This window comes from Grampus griseus (assembly GCF_964374135.1).
Source record: "Grampus griseus genome assembly, chromosome: 2".
NCBI classification, from domain to species: domain Eukaryota; kingdom Metazoa; phylum Chordata; class Mammalia; order Artiodactyla; family Delphinidae; genus Grampus; species Grampus griseus.
The window spans coordinates 99,629,820-99,649,362 of NC_139018.1; the positions used below are offsets into that span (position 1 = coordinate 99,629,820).

A 19,543-nucleotide genomic window follows, 5' to 3' on the forward strand; every position below is an offset into this window, starting at 1 on the left:
ACCTTTCACATTGTCCAAAGATCATTTCACTTATAAGTATTAGTTTTGGGGATAGGAGTCTTAGCAAGTAATTAAAAAACTTAATCTTACTTTATATTTGTAATATTTAATTTATCAATTTAGAAATACATATATACTTAAAAGTACACATACACATCTTCTTTAAACTTTAAAACAGCAATGGAAAAATTAATGAAATACCAACTAGGAAATCATAAAAGTTTCATACTTAAGCAGAGCAACATACAAAGCTATAACTTAAAGTTTATCATGAAAGAACTATTATTTTTGTTAGCTCAACAAGCCCATCTGAATTTAGTATTAAGGGAAGTAAGAGTGGACGCATACAAATACTAAAAAGACAAAGGAGGTTTTTAGCTAAGCTCTTCTTTTTACTACCAACTCTAAAGACAGTTAACACCCTGTCAGTTTTAGCTTGTTAATAATTTTGTACCTGGTGGTGCTGCGGCCATTACAGTTAGAGCCGCCATCGACTTGGTGCCTATATAGTGACTTTTTACAAGGAAGCGGGCTAATTCCAAGACCGTGTCAAATGGCTGGCTTAACACTTTCTGGGCCCATTCACACACAAGACGGCAAGCAGAAGTGATAACTTCCTCATCAATATTTTGAAGCTGCCCAGAAGGTTCAGCTCCTTCCAACTAAACAAAGGAAAAAGGAAAAAACTTTTAAAAGAAAGTTCAGAGAAATTAAATTGAAGCACACTTAAGATACATGTTCTTAATCAGAAGACACAATATAAAACTATTGAGTCAAAGTAGTACTAAGTGAGTGGTACTGGCAGGCATAAAAGTACTGCAAATATGAGGTCTATGCCTATACCCACTGGTGCACAGCCACCAGCAGTGTTGTGAATATAACATTTAAACATATATTGTTAAACATATATGGAGACTAACAGATCTTTTGAATTTTTTAAAAAGCCTTTTCTAACATCAAGAAAACAAGCTATGCCATAAGCCGTATTTCCTCTTCTGAAAACATTCGTTCTACACGTTATTCTATAACTTAAATTTTCCTCTTGACAATATATACCATAGATATATCTACCAATCAGGAACTTTAGATCCATCTTTTTTCTCCTTAATTTCACGAACCACGGTGATATAAGTCATATATGCTAACAGTTACCAGCCACTGTTGAATTTTTTGGCTCATTTATTTAGTAAAAGACAGTTCCTGGTCCCTGGTTTTATCCAAATGAGACCATGCAGAATCGTTTCAATGTTGATAATAAGGTACAATTCTACTTATCAAAAAGAAAAGGCAGAAATTCTTACCCCATCCCCAGTTTTGTGAAAATCAAGATTGGGTAGTGTTGGCATATGAACAAAAGCTTTTTTTCTTAGTCCACTGTAGCAATACGTAATAAATGGTTAAGGTCTGAAGTACTCGAAATTAAATGAACTGTTTATATAGTTAGCACTTGAAAAGTAACCATATATGAAATGAGAATAAAATCAGCCTGAGATACCATCGACTTTCTGAATTCTTCTGTAAAAGAAAACTTAATTATTAGAAGCTCAGGACACCTTTACTCTTTTGAAACTGAAACAGTCCTTGTAGAATGTTACTGGCTCAAATGGAACAAAATGATTTTCATCTGTTATAAATTTTATGAATAAATGTTCCTAATAAGCGGTGCCAGCCACCAGTAACAAACAGGTCAGAAGGAAAGGAATATCCAGATGGAAACCTGGCAGAGAGAAGGGAAACTTTAGCCCAGGGCACTGGGACAAAAACAACTCTTATGAGTGTCACAAGAGCTTTAACCTTTTCACTTCTCTTTTTCCACTGAAACGTACAGGATTATCACCTGTAACATGCCAAAGACACATGAAGACATTTTTGTTTGTACTCAGGAAACAAGACTCGGTCGTGCAACAACTGGTTACAGAACACCTGGAGCCGTTTGAGAAAAGCAGCCTCTCCCCTTCCCCTCTTCATCTCCCCCACAGCAGAATTTTTATGTTTTGGAAAAGGCCAAAAGCTAAGCAGAGAGAAATGATGCATTTCTAATATGATACAGAGACCCTCCATGTTACAATCTTCTTCCAAGGGTAGGAAGAACTTTAGTAAACTCTTAATTTTAATTTCCTTACTTCTGTTTGCTCCTAAGTATTTCTCTATCATGAGAGGGGCCTTTTCTATGCCCTGGCTTTAATTTTAATACAGCCTTTAAAGGGTTGGATGAAAATACAAAGAGAACACTAATCCTACAGCACAAGTTCCACAAAAAAATTGTTTGAATGTTGTATATATTGCCAAAGAGATCCCTATGTTTCTAAATTAGAGGAAGGAAAGATGATAAACTAACATCTTTCTCCACTTTCACTGATATAATTTACAACTGCTGTACTGTGGCGTGCCTTAGTAATTCTATTGTTAAGGAAAAGAAGATCAGACCATTGAGAACACATTATAGTGACAGAGTAAGGTGAAATCTATCACAATCCTAATAACCACTATTTGTTATTTCTCTTGCAGTGTGATAAACAGCTGGGAAAATACAATTTACAATTATTCTAAGTACTTTTGAGTCGTTTATATTTGTTGATTTAAATTTATTTCTAAATATAGTTGCTAGTTGAACTACAGCAGCAGATGTTCTGTAATAAGGGAGAACTTAAAGAGATTACTAAAAACCATTCTGGTAAAGGATATTTAGATTTGCCTCTCGTGCCCAGACGACGTGCCTTCATGTTTGGAAAGACATTTTTCATGATCTTTCCAAAGTCAGCAGCACTTAATGGATGGTAACCAAGATTGTCACAATAGCTCCTGCAAAAGAAGGAGGGATCAATTCAGAGAGAGCAACAGAATTCAGAATCATATTAGCACAGCGTTATTTCAGTCCAATTTGACCCCTATGACAAAGTGAAAAAACACATCTTCAAGTCATTCACCACAAATTTCATTGATACATGCTCATCCTTCTTTAAAGACTAACTCAGGCTTACTTAGCTTGTTTCATCCTCAGGGTACACAGTACTACTGCTTTTAATAGCAAAAACTTGCAGTAAGACATTGGCAGTACAAAGTTTTCCAGCTACAATCCAAACGTGCATTCTGAAATGAGAATATCCAGGCTCGACCAGTAAGGCTATACGTTTCCACATATATATCAAGCTCACATACTGGAATAATTTCCAATGTAAACATTATGTGTGTCAGACATTAGAGACAAAACTACTACATGGTTTGGAATAGAAACACGATGTATTAGAACTAAAAGGGACCTTAGGGATCATCTATACCAACACTCTCATTTTACCAATAAGGGAAAAAAATGAAGGCACAGTGTTCTCACCCCCCCTCCCCCATTATTGCAAGGAGAAGGTACCTTGTAAGGCAGTAACTTCAAGTGGGACCAGGGAAACAAGCCAAGTCTCACCTACTACTAGATCAGGTGTTCTGTTTTTCTATACAGCTGCCAGTCATGGGTAAAAGGCCAATTCCTTCTCTACCAGTTCAGCAGCAGGAAAATGCCATGTCCTGTTCTGGCTACCAAGGCCAACAGTTATGAGGAGAACCGCTACCAAAGAGCAAGTCAGAGGAATTCCAAAATAACTCAATCAAATCTCCCCAGCTCATCCCCCATTTCAGCATCAACTAGAGCAGCTTCTTGATGAAGCAGTCATGCAGTAGAGAGCCAAGGAGAGAGGTTTAGGATGAAGAAGGAAAACCCCTGGAATGGGCAGCATATAACAGTAACTGGGACTTGAGTTCTTGTAGATGGCTGAATACCCTGGCAACATTCTTGAAGTGACCTGAATTCCAGAAGTCAAATTGGTAGACTCAGGAGAAGGTTGGGACCCCTGGGAGACTTAATAGAGAGAACAGGGTAGGTCTGAAGACTGGTGTTTTTCTTGATTGTGCCCTCCCTATCCCAGCACCAAATACCACACACTTCTGCTGGGGGTGGGGCTGAGGGGAAGGAGAAGAGTTGCCTGGCAAGTGCATTCTCAACAATGCTGCACAGTAGGGAGAAGGGAAAGGAGCTAATATGTATCGAAAACTCCCTCTATAAGAAATATCAGATACATCATATGTAAGTTGAGACTAATACTCCAAGTGTCTGGGGGCCAAGGTTTAAAGCACAAAGTGAAGGAGTGACTATTTTGGGGGGCTGACAATTTAAATCAATTGCATCAAATCATAACCATCTCAGTAGCAAGTTAAATTGGTCATCTTTATGGTTTAAACCAGCGCAGAAAGAAAATGTGAATGATCTCTTTTACACCTTAGGGACTTGATACTTGTTTCCTCTACCTGGAATATTTTCTTACCCTTCAAGCCCCTGCTTGTTATGATTTTGAAAGGGTCTCTACTGACTACCCTATCTAAAGCAGTGCTCTCCTGCCATACCCTCACCATATTCCTTGTGTGTGTACTTTCTTTTCAATGCCTGACTTAAAATTATGTAACAGCCAATTTATTTGTTATGTATCCTCCATTAGACTGTAAGTTCAACCAGGGCAGTGACCATATCTATCTGGTTCATCACTGTATTCTTAGCACTCGGAACAAGACTGAAGAGTCATATTATGCCCACGTGTCACATTAAACCTTAATATGACATACAACTTAAAATGACTTTAAATATGACTTAATAAGTATGTCACATTTAAAATGACAAGAAACCTTAAAGAAACACATAAAACAAACAAAGCAAAAAAGAAAACAGTGCCCACTGGCTCCTATGACAGCACTGGCAGAGGGGCCTAAAAAAACTGAAACCAAATAAAGAGAATCAAAGCAATGAGTCTAATGAGAGATATAATATCCATTCTCTTCTCCTTTTGTGATTTAGGTTTTGATATTTTTTCCATTATATTAGTATACCGAAGTTCTTTATTTTGGCAGAAGGGGTAGGTGGAAGGTTGACAAAATTAAGTATCAGGATGATGAATGCAAAATTTGTTTGTCAAACTGAACTAATCCTGAGTGTGATTTCAGAATGTGACCATCTAGTTTCATCTGGTTTTTGATTCTTATTTATTCCACTAGAAGCAGGGAATTCACTATTTGGAAGGATAACAATGAACTTACCTTTAAAATACTCTTTAGTGGATAAATATATAAAGTATCGGTTGGCCAAAAGGTTCGTTTGGTTTTTTCTGTAAGATGGCTCTAGTAGCACTTATTGTCTTTAACTTCATTCAAAACAATTTTGTTAGATTGTATGTGACAGCTGTCATATCAGCGTGCACTTAAAAAAAGACATCAAAACTGGTGAATTTTTGTGTAGCCATTTTAATATTGAAGATGGAAGAAAAAAAGCAACATTATTTCAAGAAAGGTAAAAACGCAACCGAAATGCAAAAAAAGATTTGTGCAGCACATGGAGAAGGTGCTGTGACTGACTGAAGGTGTCAAAAGTGGTTTGCGAAGTTCTGTGCTGGAGATTTCTCGTTGGACAATGTTCCACGGTTGGGTAGACAATTGAAGTTGATAGTGATCAAATAGAGATACTAATTGAGATCAATCAACGTCATCCCACGTGGGAGATAGCAGACATACTCAAAATATCCAAATCAAGCGCTGAAAATCATTTGCACCAGCTTGGTTATGTTCATCGCTTTCATGTTTGGGTTCCACATAAGTTAAGCGAAAAAAACCTTCTTGACCGTATTTCCACATGTGATTCTCTACTAAAACATAACGAAAACGCTCTGTTTTTAAAACAAACTGTGATGGGCGATGAAAAGTGGATACCGTACAATAATGTGAAACAGAACAGATCATGGGGCAAGCGAAATGAACCACCACCAACCACACCAAAGGCCGGTCTTCACCCAAAGAAGGTGATGTTGTGTATATGGTGGTATTGGAAGGGAGTCCTCTATTATGAACTCCTTCTGGAAAATCAAAGATTAAGTCAAACAAGTTCCCAATTAGACCAACTGAAAGCAGCACTCCACGAAAAGCATCCAGAACTAGTCAACAGAAAACACAGAATCTTCCATCAGGACAATGCAAGACCACATGTTTCTCTGATGACCAGGCAAAAACTATTACAGCTTGGCTGGGAAGTTCTGATTCATCCACCATATTCAACAGACATTGCACCTTCAGATTTCCATTTATTTTGGTCTTTACAAAATCCTCTTAATGGAAAAAATTTCAATTCCCTGGAAGACTGTAAAAGGCACCTGGAACAGTTCTTTGCTCAAAAAGATAAAGTTTTGGGAAGATGGAATTATGAAGTTGCCTGAAAAATGGCAGAAGGTGAATACGTTGTTCCATAAAGTTCTTGGTGAAAATGAAAAATGTCTTTTATTTTTACTTAAAACCGAAGGCACTTTTTGGCCAACCCAATACTTTGGAGACATATAATAAACAACTCAAATTATACCTCCTGAATCATATAGTAGGCAATGTTAAGAATAAAACTGCTTATGGTTCAAGACTCTATACGTTGACACCTTACATGTCAAAGAGAAAATAAAGAGCGCCTCAATTTGAAAGTAACAATGACAATACCCAGACAGGTCATCAATTTCTTTAATTTTGTGAAATTAATGAACTGGAAATGAGTTCAGAAGGTTGTATAGTTCAACTTCCTGCCAGGTGTGGAAATGGCTATCCTCCTGAATGATGGGTTACCTCTGAACACTTCTCCTGATAGGAAGGGCTCTATATTGTGACCTGGCCTATCCAATTTTCAGTGGTTCTAATTTTCAAAGAAAAATAACTTATTACAGCCTCTTCCCCATTGAGAAGTTCTAGACATTCAGTGACACTGTTTAATATAATTAAGTATTTATAGGCTATCTATTCATAATTTTGAAACCAGGGCTATATAAGATGCCATAGGTCATTCCAGGCCATGTGGAGATCTTGGATAGTTTACACCTTGTTTTCCTGCTTCATAACTAAACTGCAGGTTGATCAAGCAAGATATGGTGTCAGTTAACACCTAACTCAGCGTCAGATTATATTTATGCAAGACTCAAAAAAGGGGAAGGTACAGAGAATGTTCTGTTCACAGGATAACTAACACTCTAATGCCATTCTTAAAATGAGATTTTTCCTTTGGTCTTGCTCTTTTTTTAAAAGTATGCTTTACAGACTTTGAAATTAAGCTTAATATTTAATATGGCCATGAACATGTCACTCAAAATCCTCAGTAGCAAGTCAGTCTTCAATGTTTATTCATACCATTTACAAATAAACTATTAAGTTAAAGGTAAACACTGCTTAAAGGTACAAAAATACAAATAAAAATCATAAAAGACTTGTGGCAAAATATAGTCATAGGATACATAACAATACCTGGACAGTTTTGGACTGCTTTGTATGTGTTACATCAATTAATCCCCCCAACCACCTTGAGGCAGGTTGTTTTTTTGTTTTTTTTTTGTTTTTTTCCTGTGAAGCTGTTTTTATAGTTCTTTTGAGACATTAAATTTCAAAACCCATTATAAATAAGCCCCTATTTTCTTACAGATGTTAAAAAAAATGGCCTCAACATTATTTATATGAAAACATTCACACATACTTTAGTATACATAAAGTATATGTTACCTATACTGCCTAAATGCCAGTTAATGAGGATGGTGACAGTAGCTCCTAGAATGCAATTAAGCTGTCTCCTTGCAATGACACATTATTACCTATAAAAAGACTGATGCAAAAGATAATCCTTACACTATTATGTAGAAAATAAAGAAAACAGCATGTGTATAAAATGTTATAAAGTCCAACTGCTTTTATTTATAAGAACATGCTTTCAATTTGTGCACCAAAAATTCTAATTTGCCTATGGACTCCTACAATTCAAGGCATATACTTCTGACTTAATGTATGATTTCAAGATTTTTTATTTTTAACCTCTTGACCAAGTTCACTCATCTCTCCCACCCTCTACCATCATCTTTTGACAACAAACAATATATTATCTATATCTGTTAGCTTTTTTTTTAAAGGGATTTTTAGTTTCAACATGTAAGAGAGATCACATTGTATTCGTCTTTCTCTGTCTGACTTATTTCACTTAGCATAATGCCCTTGAGGTCCATCCATGTTGCTGCAAATGGAAAGATTTCATTCTTTTTTACAGCTGAATAATATTCCACTGTATATACACACAATTTCTTTATCCATTCATTCATCATTGGACACTTAGGTTGTTTCCATGTCTTGGCTATTGTAAACAGTGCTGCAGTGAATATGAAGGTGCTTATCTTTTTGAGTTAGTGTTTCATTTGTCAGATATATACCCAGAAGTGGAACTCTGGATCATATGATAGTTGTATTTTTAATTTTTTGAGGAACCTCCATACTGTTTTTCATAGTGGCTGCACCAATTTATATTCCTACCAACAGTGCACGAGGGTTCAATTTTCTCCACATCCTCACCAACACTTGTTATTTGAGTTCTTTTTGATAACAGCCATTCTGACAGGTGTGAGGTGATATCTCATTGTGGTTTTTTCATTTCCCTGATGATTTGTGATGTTAAGCATCTTTTCACGTACCTGTTGTCCATCTTTATGTCTTCTTTGGAAAATGTCTATTGAGATGTTCTACCCCATTTTAAAATCGAATTACTTTTTTTTTTTTCCGTTATTGAGTTGTATGAGTTTTTTATACACTTTGAATATTAACCCCTTAACAGATATATGACTTGCAAATATTTTCTCCCATTCAGTAGGTTACCTTTTTATTTGGTTGATGGTTTTCTTTGCTGTGTGGAAGTTGTTTGGTTTGATATAGTTCCACTTTTTATCTTTGCTTTTAAAAAATTTTATTTTTGGTGTCAGATTAAAGAAATCATCGCCAAGACCTATGTCAAGGAGCTTGCTACCTATGTTTTCTTCTAGGAGTTTTATGATTTCAGATCTTATGTTCAAGTCTTTAATCCATTTTGAGTTGATTTTCCTGTACAGTATAAGATAGTGTTCCAGTTTCACTCTTTTGCATGTGGCTCTCCAGTTTTCTCAACTCCATTTATTGGAGAGACTGTCCTTACCCCACTAATTTTGGCTCCTCTGTTGTAAATTAATTGATCACATATGTGTGGGTTTATTTCTGGGCTCTCTATTCTGCTCCATTCAACTATGTGTTTGTCTTTATGCCAATACCATACTGCTTTAATTACTATAGATATGAAATAGAGCTTGAAATCAGGGAGTGTGATGCTTACACGTTTGTTCGTCTTTCTCAAGATTGCTTTGGCCGCTTGAGGTCTTTTGTGGTTTCATAAAAATTTTAGAATTCTTTGTTCTATTTCTGTGAAAAATGCTATTGGAATTTTGATAGGGATTGTATTGAATCTGTAGACTGCTTTGGGTAGTATGGACATTTTAACACTATTAATTCTCCCAATCCATGAGCACAAAATATCTCTCCACTTATTTGTGCCTTCTTCAACTACTCTCCTTGATGTCTTGTAGTTTTCAGTATGCAGGTCTTGAACATCTTTGGTTAAATGTAATCCTAGGTATTTTATCCTTTTTAATGCAGTTGGAAATGGGATTGTTTTCTTAATTTTGCTTTCTGATAGTTTGTTATTAGTGTGTAGAAATGCAAAAGATTTTCGTGTATTGATTTTGTATCCTGCAACATTACTCAATTTGTTTATTCGTTCTAGAAGTTTTTTTGTTGGAGTCTTCAGGGTTTTCTATATATAACGTCACGTCACCTGCAAATGGTGACAGTTTTACTCCCTCCTTTCCAATATGGATGCCTTTTATTTCTTGTTCTTGCCTAATTGCTCTGGCTAAGACTCCCAACACTATGCTGAATAAAAGTGGCAAAAGTGGGCATCCCTGTCTTGTTCCTAATCTTACAGGAAAAGCTTTCAATTTTTGAGTATGATGTTGACTGTGGGCTTGTTGTACAATATATGGCTTCTGTTATGTTGGGGTACATTCCCTTCATAGCCACTTTGTTGAGTTGTTATCATAAATGAATGTTGATTTTTGTCAAATGCTTTTCCTGTAGCTATGGAAACGATCATATGATTTTTATCCTTCATTTTGTTAATGTGTTGAATCACATTGACTGATTTGTGAATGTTGAGCCAGCCTTGCATCTCTAGAATAAATCCCACTTGATCATGGCGTATGATCCTTTCAATGTATTGTTGAATTGTTTGCTAATATTTTTTACACCTGTATTCATCAGGAATACTGGCCTGTAATTTTCTTTTTTTGTGGCATCCTTGTCCAGTTTGGGGATCAGGGTAATGCTGGCCTCACAAAATGAGTTTGGAAGAGTTTCCACCCCTTCTATTTTTTGGAAGAGTTTGAGAAGGATAGGTAGTAATTCTTCTTTGAATGTTTGGTGGAATTCACCAGTGAACCTGCCTGGTCCTGGACTTTTGTTTGTTGGCAGGTTTTTGATTAGTGATTCCGTCTCCTTACTAGTAATCAGTTGGGTCAGATTTTCTATTTCTTCATGATTCAGTCTTGGTAGGTTGTATGTTTCTAGGAGTTTATCCATTTCTTCTAGGTTGTTCAATATGTTGGCATATAACTGTTCAAAGTAGTCTCGTATGATCCTTTGTATTCTGTGCTATCAGTTGTACCATCTTCTCTTCACTTCTGTTGTTATTTATTTGAGTCCTCTCTTTTTTTCTTGGTGAGTCTAGCTTACGGTTTTTCAGTATTGTTTATCTTTTCAGAGAACCAGCTCTTATTTTCATTGATATTTTCTATTGTCTCTTTCATTTATTTCTGCTCTAACCTTTGTTATTTTTTTCCTTCTAGTAACTTTAGGCTTTATTCTTCTTTATCTAGTGAGGTGAAAAGTAAGGTTGTTTATTTGAGACTCTTCTTGTTTCTTAAGGTAGGCATTTATTGCCATTAACTTTCCTCTTAGAACTGCTTTTACTGTATTCCATAAACTTTGTTATATTCCCATTTTCATTAGTCTCAAAGTATTTTTTATTTCTCTTTCGATTTCTTCTTTGACTCATTGGTTGTTCAAGTAGCATGTTGTTTAAGTTCCACATATTTGTGAACTTTACACTTTTCTTCATGTAATTGATTTCTAGATTCATACCGCTGTGGTTGGAAGAGATGCTTGACATGATGTCAATTCTCTTACATTTATTAAGACTTTGTCTTGTGGCTTAACATATGATCTATCCTGGAGAATGTTCCATCTGTATTTGAAAAGAACGTATTCTCTTGTTTTTGGATGGAATGTCTTTTATATATCTGTTAAGTATATCTGGTCTACTGTGCCTTTTTTTTTTTTTTTTTTTTTTTTTTTTCAGTATGCAGGCCTCTCACTGTTGTGGCCTCCCGTTGTGGAGCACAGGCTCTGGACGCGCAGGCTCAGAGGCCATGGCTCACGGGCCCAGCTGCTCCGTGGCATGTGGGATCTTCCTGGACTGGGGCACAAACCCGTGTCCCCTGCATCGGCAGGCGGACCCTCAACCACTGCGCCACCAGGGAAGCCCTTACTGTGTCTTTTAAGGATGATGTTTCCTTATTGATTTTCTGTCTGGATGATCTATCCACTGAGGTAAAGGGGGCATTAGAGTCTGCTACTATTGTTGTACTGGTGTCTGTTTCTCACTTCAAGTTTGTTAATATATGCTTTACATATTTAGGTCCCCCTAAGTTGGATACAAAAATATTTTATAAATGTTTTATCTTCTTGTTGGGTTGGCCCAATATAATATAATGTCTTCTTTGTCTCTTATTATATAGCCTTTGTTTGAAAGTCAATTTTGATAAAAGTATAGCTACCCCAGCTTATTTTGGTTTCTGTTTTCATGGAATATTTTCTATCCCTTCACTTTCAAGTCTCTGTGTGTCCTTATATCTAAAGCAAGTCTCCTGTAGGTAGCATATAAATGGGTTTTGTTTTTTATCTATTCAGCCACTCTGTCTTTTGATTGAAGGAGTTAGTAAATTTACATTTAAAGTAATTATTGACAGGTATGTACTTATTGCCATCTTATTTGTTTTCTGGAAGTTTTTGTGCTTCCTCTCTTGCTCTTGCTCTCTTTCTTTGTAGTCTGATGACCTTCTTTAGTGATATGCTTGTACTGCTTTCTCTCTATCTTTTGTGAATTTACTATAGGTTTTTGCTTTATGGTTACCATAAGGCTTACATATAAAAACTTTTAACAGTCTACTTCAGGTGGTTAACACCTTAAATTTGATTACATTCTGAAGTTCAGCGTTTTTACTCTGCCCTCCAATGTTTTATGTCACATTTTATATCTTTTAATCTTCTGTATCCATTAGTTATTATAATCATAGTTTTACTACTTGTTTTTTTATCTTCATACTAGCTTTATAACTAACCCATTACATTTACTATATATTTACTTTCTCAGTGACACTTATTCTTTCATATGTTTTCTTGTTACTAGTTAGTACCCTTTCTTTAGAGCTTATAGAAGTCCCTTTAACATTTCTTGTAAGGCTGGTTCATGGGTGATAAACTCCTTTAGCTTTTGCTTGGTTTAAAATCTCTTTATCTCTCCTTCCATTCTGAATGATAACTTTGCTGGACAGAGTATTCTTGATCACAGATGGAGATTTTTTTCCTTTTAGCATTTTGAATATATTGTGCCAATCCCAAAGGCTTGTGAAGTTTCTGCTGACCAATCTGCAGGTAATCTTATGAGGGTCTGCTTGTACATAACTAGTTGTTTTTTCTTGCTGCTTTTAAGATTCTCTCCATGTCTTTAACTTCTGACATTTTAATTATAATGTGTCTTATCTCCATTTTATTAAGAATTTTTGCTGAGGTTTTACCTTGTTCTTTCATTTGGAACACATATATATATTTTTAAAATTTATTTATTTATTTATTTTTGGCTGCATTGGGTCTTCGTTGCTGTGCGTGGGCTTTCTCTAGTTGTGGCAAGCGGGGGCTACTCTTTGTTGTGGTGCACGGGTTTCTCATTGTGGTGGCTTCTCTTGTGGAGCATGGGCTCTAGGCGCACGGGTTTCAGTAGTTGTGGCTCTCAGGCTCAGTAGTTGTGACTTGCAGGCTCTAGAGCGCAGGCTCAATAGTTGTGGCGCACGGGCTTAGTTGCTAAGCAGCATATGGGATCTTCATGGACCAGGGCTCGAACCCATGTCCCCTGCACTGGCATGCAGATTCTTAACCACTGTGCCACCAGGGAAGTCCCTGGAACATATTCCTTTGTTTCTTCATTTTGCTTAACTCTGTGTTGGTTTCTATGCAGTAGATGAAACTACCACCCCTCCCAGTCTTGAAGGATGTAGGAGATGAAACTTGTTGTTCAACTCTGTCCTAGGTCTTGGTTGTCCCTTAAACTTTTGTGCTTGTCCAAGCAGCTTATTATATCTTTAATAGCTCCCAGTAGTTAGGTATGTACCAAGACCTATCAAGGTCCCAGAAGGGAGGATCTCAGCACCTAAAATCAGGCTGACTGGAAGTTGGACCCTCAGGCAGCAGCTTTTAAAAGTATGCAAGTATATATAGTCCAGTATGACTATAGCATAAACCCTGCTTGCCACCAGAGCCAAGCAATCTGGAGGTGTCACTTGGGAAGTTGCAAAAATCAGGGCTCCTGACAAGTGTATGAGATACTGGTGAGCTGGAGCAAGGCAGAGGGAAAGAGGCAAGACTACATCTGTTCCTTGAGAGTAGCTCTGTAGGCCACTAGACATATGCCAAACCTGAAGCCTACCCCTTAGGCCAAAGCTCGAGGAAAGCAGAGGCTTCCTTCACAGAAAAACTGGGGATGGGAGGCGGTGTCCCAGTCTGCCGTCTGTGCAGTGCCTTGGAGGTGGTACCTGGCCAAGAACTGTCTTTCCAACTGCCACATTACTTTGGAATGACCCAGGAATGCAAGCCCCCCCGGCTACCAGAGCCAGTTGATTTAGGGGCATCCCCTGGGCAATGGCTACAAAAACCAGGCTGCCAGATGAATGGAAAGCTCCCCCTGGGGGCACACTGGCATTCAGGAGTGTGGCAGAGGGAGAGCACGAAGATAGCACCAGCCCTCTGAGGTCTCCGAAAAGGATTACAATCAGCTGCTAGATACACGGTTAAGTAGAAGCCTGCCCCTCAGGCTGCAGCCGTGACAGCTGGGTAACAGGTCTCTACAGAAAAACTGAACTCTTGGGTCTGTGACTGCTGCTGTGCCTAGAGGTGGTAGCTGTTGAAGAACTCTTTCTCTGTTGGTTACAGTCCTGTGGGACCCTTTACTGTAAGCCCCACTGGCACCGGTGCCATGCTATGTAGAGGTATCCTCTGGCAGCAGCCACAAAAATCAGGGTGCCAGACAAGGGTGTAAGATCTCCTTTCTGGGTGACTGTTTGTTACAGTTCCATTGGACCGGGAACACAAGCTCCCCTGGCCTCCAAAGCAAGGCAATTAAGACGTGTCTCCTGGGCGGAAACTGCAAAAATCAGGGCACCAGATACATGTAGTAGCTCCCTTCTGGGAGATACTGATATTCTGGAGCACAGCAAAGAGAGACTGCAAAGATAGCACCTGCAAGTCTCTGTCCCTGGACAGTGTTCCAGCTGTCTCCTAGATGTGTCTTCAATCGGATGCCTACCCCTCAGGCTGATGCTTTAATATAAGTAGGTGATCCTCCTTCCCTTATGTCTGGGCAAGACAGGCTGACTCTGAGCTGGCCCCTGGGGCAGGTAAGTCCGAGTGTGTAGGCCCTCCAATAGCCATGTCTCAGAACCTTATAGTCTTGTGGTTCTCGGGCTGTGAGCCCCACTGGTTTTCAAAATTATATGTTTTTTTGAGGGTTCATCTCTCAGGTGCAGGTCTTAAAACTTGGGGTGTGCAATGTGGAGTGTGAACCCTTCGCTCCTAATGAGAAGCTCCGGGTTTTGAGTTCCCTCTTGATTGGAGGTTGCTGTGTCACTGGTGGGGTTTATGGCAAGATTGTGTCTGAGCCTCCCCTACCTGCTTCATGTGGCTTTCTTCTTGTTTGTCTGATGTGTAGTCGTCACTCGGCCAGCCTTTAGGTTTTTTTAAAGAGGAAATTTTCCATATGTAGCTGGAGACTCAGTGTGTCCATGGGAGGAGATGAGTTCAAGAGCTTCCTGCATCAAGATCTTGAACTGTTCTCCCCAAGTATTTTTTATTATACACATTTTATAAATGAGACACTTGCATAGAGAGGTGAATCTGGAAAGAATTTGCTCATCTAGCCTAATCCACTCATTTTATACGTGAGAAGATTTTGTTACTAATCAGTGAGTGTAAGCAAACTGAATGGCTTGGAAAGCAACGAAAATTATATCACTGAAAGTTTTTCTAATACTTCTAAAGAGAAGAACTTATTAATTTCTATTAGGAGTCTTTTTCTTACCAAAACCTATAGTATTATTAACATTCATGTATTACAGATGACAATAAAAGATGGAATTTAGAAAGGTCCCAAAGACATGGTAGAATTATATTCTCTTACAAGTATTAAGCAAATAATACATTCGCTAGGTAATACATAAATGAGGTAAAAGTAATACGGTCAAACGTCTAATTAGCCTGAGCCTTTGAAAGTATAACAGTTGTTGAAATCCTCCAATAATTTTAAGGTACAATTAGATCGAGTCTCTGGAGAGAAAACTCTTTGAAGGGGCCTGACCTTGATCATAAAGAGATTTGATTTTTCTTATTGTTCCAGGTTCTGGACAGAACACTAATACACAGCTGAGTCTGAGGCATGGCTAAAGTCCACCAGAGTCTGGCATTTGACAGGAACACTCAGAGAACACTGCAGAAGTACACAGTGTAAAGTACATGAAGGTTTGGTGCCCCAGGGAATAGCACAGCTGGAAAAGCACTGCATAAGACTGTTGGTTAGTTATGGTGTCTTCTAGTCTAGGCCCTGGAGAGAAATTAAGAGCTGTTAATAGTACTATTAAGCCGAGCTTAGACTAAGATCAAACATCACCTTTGAAATTCACGTGGTAAATCTTCTTTTTGTGGTAACTACATAATAAACAATATACTTAAAAGATTACTTTGAAGTCAACATAATTAATTTAAAGAAGAAATAGAGCATCTCCCCACAACTAGGACACCTGCTGGCTGCTGGTGGGGAACACTGATGCCCAAGGAGATAGGAGGAACCCTCAAGTGAACCAGTAGGACATGGGGGGACTGAGGGGGGAGGGCAGTGGAGGCCAGACAGGATCGGCACCCTTGAGACCAGGGAGATCAAGAGAGGCAGGCAGGAGGGGCCCTCCAAGAGGAACGGGAGAGAAGTGGAGGGCGACTGCCCCACCTACTCGGGCCTGGGAGCCTGCTGAGCTCCCAGGCCAGTCCCTGTCCTCTGAGGCCCCCCTGTCCCCGCTGCCACGTTGGTTCTTGGGGCATAGGAGAGAGGCTGGGGAGATCAGGAAAGACAGGCGGGAGAGGCCCTCCCAGACCGGAGGAGCAGGAGAGGAGAGGAGGGCTTTTACCCCGCCCACTCGAGCCCAGGAAGCCTGCTGGGATCCCAGGTGAGGTCCTCTGCCCTCTGAGACCAGGGGTGGGGGCATGTCTGGGCCCCTTCTGTTCCTTGAGCTTAACTAAGCTCCAACCCCCACAGACCCCAGGGCCTTTTCCAGCCCTGTGGGTCCTAAGCATAGGCCCTGCCCACAACCCAAACCTCACCCTTGTTTCAGCCTCCCCCTCCACAGCCAAGGCCTCCCCCCCGCAACTTTTTTTCTTTTCCCCCATCCCCTTTCTTACTATTGTGGTACTGATGTACCTTCTGGTTGTTTATTCATCTATATTTTTATTTTTAAGTTCTTTCTAACATATCTGTTACTTTCCTAGTCTAATTTTATTTTTTACTTTGTAATTGCTTTTTTGTTTTGTTTTGTTTTGTTTGCCATCCCACGCAGCTTGCGGGATCTTGGTTCACGAGCCAGAGGTCGGGCCGAAGCTCCTGTGGTGGGAGCTCCGAGTCCGAACTACTGGACTAACAGAGAACCTCAGACCCCAGGGAATATTCATCAGAATGAGGTCTCACAAAGTTCCTCATCTCAGCACCAAGACCCAGCTCTACCCAACAGCCGACAACACCCAGTGTTGGAAGCCTCAGGCCAAACAACCAGTAAAACAGGAACACAATCCCACCCATCAAAAAAAACAAAGAAAAAAGAAAAAGAGATGGCAAAACAATATGTCACAGTTGAAGGAGCAAGGTAAAAACCTACAAGACCAAATGAATGAAGAGGAAATAGGCACTCTACCTGAAAAAGAATTCAGAGTAATGACAGTAAAGATGATCCAGACTCTCAGAAAGAGAATGGAGGTACAAACTGAGAAAATAAAAGAAATGTTTAACAAAGATCTAGAAGAACTAAAGACCAAGCAAACAGAGATGAACAACACAATATGAAATGAAAAACACACTAAAGGCATCAATACAGAATAACTGAGGCAGAAGAACGAATATGGGAGCAGGAAGACAAAATGGTGGAAATAACTGCCAAGGAGAAGATTAAAGAAAAAAGAATGAAAAGAATGGAAGACAATCTCAGAGACCTCTGGGACAACACTAAACGCAACAACATTTGAATTATAGGATTCCCAGAAAAAGAAGAGAAAAAGAAAGGGTGTGAGAAAATATTTGAAGAGATTATAGCTAAAAACTTCCCTAACATGGGAAAGGAAATAGTCACCCAAGTCCAGGAAGTACAGTGAGTCCCATACAGGATAAACCCTAGGCAAAACACACCAAGATACATATTAATCAAACTAACAAAGATTAAATTCAAAGAAAAGATATTAAAAGCAGCAAGGGAAAAACAAAAAGTAACACACAAAGGAATCCCCATGAGGTTATCAGCTGATTTTTCAGCGGAAACTCTGCAGGCCAGAAGGGAGTGGCAGGATATACTTAAAGTGATGAAAGAGAAAAACCTACAACGAAGATTACTCTACCCAGCAAGGATCTCATTCAGATTCGATGAAGTCAAAAGCTTTTCAGGCAAGCAAAAGCTAAGAGAAATGAGCACCACCAAGCCAGCTTTAAAACAAATGCTAAAGAAACTTCTCTAGGCAGGAAACACAAGAGAAGAAAGAGACCCACAAAAACAATTAAGAAAATGGTCATAGGAGCACACATATCCATAACAACCTTGAATGTAAATGGATTAAATGCCCCAACCAAAAGAGACAGACTGGCTGAATGGATACAAAAAAAAGACCCATATATATGTTGTCTACAAGAGACTCACTTCAGACCTAGGGACACATATAGACTCAAAATGAGAGGATGGAAAAAGATATTCCATGCAAATGGAAATCAAAAGAAAGCTGGAGTAGCCATATTCATATCAGATAAAATAGACTTTTAAAATAAAGATAGTTGTAAGAGACAAGGAAGGACACTACGTAATGATCAAGGGATCAATACAAGAAGATATAACTATAAATATATATGCACCCAACATAGGAGCACCTCAATACATAAGGCAACTGCTAACAGCTATAAAAGAGGAAATCGACAGTAACACAGTAATAGTGGGGGACTTTAACTCCTCACTTACACCAATGGACAACCATCCAAACAGAAAATTAATAAGGAAACAGGAGCTTTAAATGACACAATAGACCAGATAGATTTAATTGATATTTATAGGACATTCCATCCAAAAACAGCAGATTACACTTTCTTCTCAAGTGCACATGGAACATTCTCCAGGATAGATCACATCTCGGGTGACAAATCAAGCCTCGGAAAATGAAAGAAAATTGAAATCATATCAAGCATCTTTTCTGACCATAACGCTATGAGATTGGAAATCAATTACAGGAAAAAAATTGTAAAATACACAAATACATGAAGGCTAAACAGTGTGCTACTAAATAACCAAGAGATCACTGAAGAAATCAAAGAAGAAATAAAAAAATACATAAAAACAAATGACAATAAAAACAGGACAACACAAAACCTATGGGACGCAGCAAAAGCAGTTCTAATAGGGAAGCTTATAGCAATTCAATCTCACCTCAAGAAACAAGAAAAATCTCAAATAAACAATCTAAGCCTACACTTAAAACAACCAGAGAAAGAAGAACAAAGAAAACCCAAAATCAGTAGAAGGAAAGAAATCATATAGAGTAGAAATAAATTCAATAGAAACGGAGAAAACAATAGCAAAGTTCAATAAAACTAAAAGCTGGTTCTTTGAGAAGATAAAATTGATAAACCCTTAGCCAAAGTCATCAAGAAAAAAAGGGAGAGGATGCAAATCAATAAAATTAGAAATGAAAAAGGAGAAATCACCACTGACACTGCAGAAATACAAAGGATTATAAGACACTACTACAAACAACTATATGCCAATAAAATGGACAACCATGAAGAAACGGAAAAATTCTTGGAAAGGTACAATCTTCCAGATTGAACCAGGAAGAATTAGAAAATATAAACAGACATATTACAAGTAATGAAATTGAAAACGTAATTAAAAATCTTCCAACAAACAAAAGTCCAGGACCTGATGGCTTCACAGGCAAATTCTATCAAACATTTAGAGAAGAGCTAACACCAATCCTTCTCAAACTCTTCCAAAAAATTGCAGTGGGAGAAACACTCCCAAATTCATTCTAC

The 19,543-nt window shown here is 38.3% G+C and overlaps 1 protein-coding gene across 1 annotated transcript in view; it reads right to left on the minus strand.

Moving 5' to 3' along the window:
* Window positions 1–19,543, minus strand: part of RFX7 (regulatory factor X7) — a gene marked incomplete at its 5' end in the record, with an annotated part of 149,997 nt that overhangs the window by 10,854 nt on the left and 119,600 nt on the right. The window contains 3 exons of the mRNA XM_082647706.1: window positions 455–662; window positions 1,302–1,374; window positions 2,668–2,802. Of these exons, the coding sequence (XP_082503832.1) occupies window positions 455–662; window positions 1,302–1,374; window positions 2,668–2,802 (416 nt within the window). The remainder of the gene's footprint in view (window positions 1–454; window positions 663–1,301; window positions 1,375–2,667; window positions 2,803–19,543) is intronic.